General features: G+C 46.9%; 1 protein-coding gene across 1 annotated transcript; it reads left to right on the forward strand.

Annotated features, from left to right (window-relative positions):
* The first annotated feature begins 1,120 nt into the window (after nt 1-1,120).
* On the forward strand, nt 1,121-1,706 carry LOC124681275 (histone H2B.1-like). The gene has a single exon (XM_047216209.1). It carries the CDS (start codon nt 1,175-1,177, stop codon nt 1,631-1,633), a length of 459 nt encoding a protein of 152 aa, XP_047072165.1. The 5' UTR covers nt 1,121-1,174; the 3' UTR covers nt 1,634-1,706.
* Nucleotides 1,707-3,714: the final 2,008 nt, after the last annotated feature.

A 3,714-nucleotide genomic window follows, 5' to 3' on the forward strand; every position in this document is an offset into this window, starting at 1 on the left:
AAGGTAAACTGAAGGTATGCAAGATAAGTACTCATGATAATCCTGGCGATATGATGACAAAGCCGGTTCCTGTTTCCAAGTTTGAGCTTTGCTCGAGCTTGGTTGGTATAACTGTTTAGCCCAAGTGGCTGTTGGCGCCAGCAAGTGTTTTTCCTTTGTTGTTCAGGAGATTGTTGAAGTTCATGCTACAAGATGAAATTTGTCTCAAGGTGGAGTTTGTTGTATTGTGATCCAAATTCATATACTAAAGGAAGGCTAACTTTTGACGAGCGGAGCGAGGCCCCCGCGGTACGGTACGGATCGTTGGCACCGCCTATATATACATCTTGTAAGCCGCCGGCTAGGGTTTATCAGATTATAAGATAACCCACGGCGTTTGTAAACACCTCCTGATATAGTGAAGTTTTGCTGGCTGGCGCCCGTGGTTTTTTCCCCTTCTGTGTTGGAAGGAGTTTTTCACGTTAAATTTTGTATCCCCTGCGTGTGTTCTTGTTTCGTTCTTCGTTATTTGCTTGTCGCTTTTATAACATTTTGCGGGTCGACGTGATTTCTTTTGGGGTGCAATCATAGTTTCAAATGTCCTCGATACGTATTCGTGTTCCGCTCAGGGTCTTAATGTAAAGTTGTACCCTCCGCCTTGTTAATGCAGTTTCGAGGTTCTTTGGGGCCTTTTGTCGTAAAAAAAGTTCTTCTCTCCTGCCAAAATGCAAACATATTTTTTGCTGTGTGCTAATTCTCACTTGGATTTGCATTTCATATTACGGTCATGTAAATCTTGTTTTTGCCCTTGGTGATTACACAGCTTCGTTCAGGCTTGCCGTATTTTTAACATAGTACAGCTGCCTGACGTGTTTATATACCCAAGATAAAAAACTAATGCCGACTCAAACGATCCATTGCTACATGCGCGCACTGACCCACCCGCCTACCATCTCGCCACGTCAGCGATCCGCGCGACAGCACATCTGGTCCGTCGATCCCAAACAGCGGCGGACGGCTGGATCACTTCACGTCACCGATCCGAGGCACCCACCTCTCCACCAATCAGCGTCCGCCTCACTCCGTCCATATAATGATTCCGCCCGCTCCTCTCTTCTTCACATCTCACATCTCATCTGCAAGCTATTCCTCACCTTCCAGCGAAATCCCACCACCACTCCCCCGAGAATCATCCATGGCGCCCAAGGCCGAGAAGAAACCGGCGGAGAAGAAGCCCGTGGAGGAGGAGCCGGCGACCGAGAAGGCCAAGAAGACCCCCGCCGGCAAGAAGCCCAAGGCCGAGAAGCGGCTGCCGGCGGGCAAGACCGCCTCCAAGGAGGGCGGCGAGAAGAAGGGCAAGAAGAAGGCCAAGAAGAGCGTCGAGACGTACAAGATCTACATCTTCAAGGTGCTCAAGCAGGTGCACCCCGACATCGGCATCTCCTCCAAGGCCATGTCCATCATGAACTCCTTCATCAACGATATATTCGAGAAGCTCGCCGGCGAGTCCGCCAAGCTCGCGAGGTACAACAAGAAGCCCACCATCACCTCCCGGGAGATCCAGACCTCTGTCCGCCTCGTCCTACCCGGGGAGCTCGCGAAGCACGCCGTCTCTGAGGGCACCAAGGCCGTCACCAAGTTCACCTCCTCCTAGACTCTTCTGCTTCGGTTACTCTGTAGTTAGCTCTGTGGGTCTGTTTGTAGTTTGATCTTGCAAGAATTGTACTGTCTCTGGGGAAAAAAAATCTGTCTCTCTCTCTCGAGAAATACTAATGGTGCATCGTTAATTTGAATCTATCTGTTTGTCTGTCCCCATCTCTTGATATGGGCTTTGTAGTATTATATGTGTCTGGTTCTGATGCTCCCTGTTATGTTTCAGTATGCAAATGTGTAAATCTCAGCAGGTCCAGCCTCCAATTTTTTTTCAGATCTATTTCTCCCCTCCTTATTTTTCCTGACTTGTTTGTAGTTTTCTACCCACTGTTGTATTTCTACCCTCTGTCCATTTCAAATTTTCAATGCACTGTAAGTTTGTAACCCGCCCCCACATGAAACTATCTTTCAGTTCAGAAAGCACGATTCGATTGTTCTCGCTCAAAGATGGGCACAAACCAGTGCCGCGAACCATTCGCTCCCAGAAACCAGCGCGTTGCAGTTGCAATCTGTCCATTTTCAGATCCGCGCACAGTAGATCTGCTCGCGATTTCAGTTAGCAATGGCCCCCTCGACGTTGTAACTTGCACAGCAGACCCAGCACTGAATTGTAGCTCTCTACAAAAACCTGTGGTACCGCTGATATGGGGTCACTTTCTTTTTCAAAATGTTAGTAAGATTTTCCTTCGCATTTTTGGTATCTTCCTCTAACTTGGCTCTTGCAATGTCAATATCTAGCACACAAAACCCATCCAGTGGTTCTCCTCTGCCTTCTACTACTTTCTGCAGCTGTTTGGTTTTCATTCAACAGAAAAACACAAGTCCGCAGACTGTATTCTCAGTGTCTGAACTTTAGATCAGTGAACTAAAGAAGCTAAGAAAAATAATAAATTTGGACAATTAAAATAGTTGCATCGTTGCTTGCAAAGCCTGCAACAAGTCTACAAAAGTTCAACCAAATAGCTCCAGGTTACTTGATTAGAGCGCTCATATCCATCGAAGGCTTCAGGTTACCTATAGGGCACACACGAACAGGGGGAGAAGAAAATAAAGCTAGACTTAAACAAGAGCAAACCCTGCTTGAGAAAACAAACCTACGCAACGATCCATGTATTTAGGAACTCCCACGTCCCACACCCACAAAGCTCCCAGCAGAAACACGCCAAGCTGATCGATGAATGAACACCACCACCAGAAAATATGCCAAAAGCAACTTCATACTTGATTTCTTCGGCGTCTAAACCTTTTAATCTTCCTCCTGCATCGATCCATGACCAAATCTAGCACCACCGCCATTCTGTCCGTCCAGAGGTTGGCAGGACTGAAGAAAGGGAAAAAGAGCATGAAGAAAGCATAGGCTGTTTAAGGGTTTTACCTTCAAATATCAACTTGTTGCGAATGGTCCAAAAAGACCACATCACAACAGAGGCTCCCACCCAAGCACAGTCAAATTGATCAACTTAGACAAACATTACAGATCAAGCACAGAATGAGGACTAGCAGGCCAATCAACAACTTTACACTAAGTGATGACCAAACAAAGGCAACCAGGGCCCAGGGGACACTAAAAGAGAAGGTGGTCTACAGATTCCAGCTCATCATACAAATGACATCTCCCAGAAGTGTTACCATGCCTGATCTGGGGTTCTCTGGCAACCCTTGGACTTTTGACAACAAGCAATCTGGGAGAAGAAATGTGAAAGTTCGCCTTGATAGGGCGGTGGCCTGCCCAAACTGGACAAATATTTTTCCAGATTACTTGGTGAGTCACTTGACCTCTCCACGATCAGATCACTGCCCTATTTTAATTGATTTGTTCAGGCGCCCTGCTGTGAAATCTTTTCGGCATGTTCGCAGGTACGAAGAATATTGGGAAAAGGAGCAATCTTTAGTGGAGGAAATTGAAAATGCATGGGCTATGCACAAGGCGCCAAGGGACCTGGGTGATGTTGCAGCTAACCTGTCTGGTGTTATGGACTCCTTGCATGCCTGGAGTACCAACCAAGACAGTGGGTTCGGTTCCTAAAAAAATAGAGAAGCTAAGGCGTGATTTGAGCAAGGTTAGTGCTAGGCAGGACATAC

The sequence above is a fragment of the Lolium rigidum genome, unplaced genomic scaffold (assembly GCF_022539505.1).
Source record: "Lolium rigidum isolate FL_2022 unplaced genomic scaffold, APGP_CSIRO_Lrig_0.1 contig_38523_1, whole genome shotgun sequence".
NCBI classification, from domain to species: domain Eukaryota; kingdom Viridiplantae; phylum Streptophyta; class Magnoliopsida; order Poales; family Poaceae; genus Lolium; species Lolium rigidum.

Bases quoted from the DNA above. Each gene is read 5' to 3' on its own strand.
- LOC124681275 (XM_047216209.1), top strand. From the start codon at position 1,175: ATGGCGCCCAAGGCCGAGAAGAAACCGGCGGAGAAGAAGCCCGTGGAG.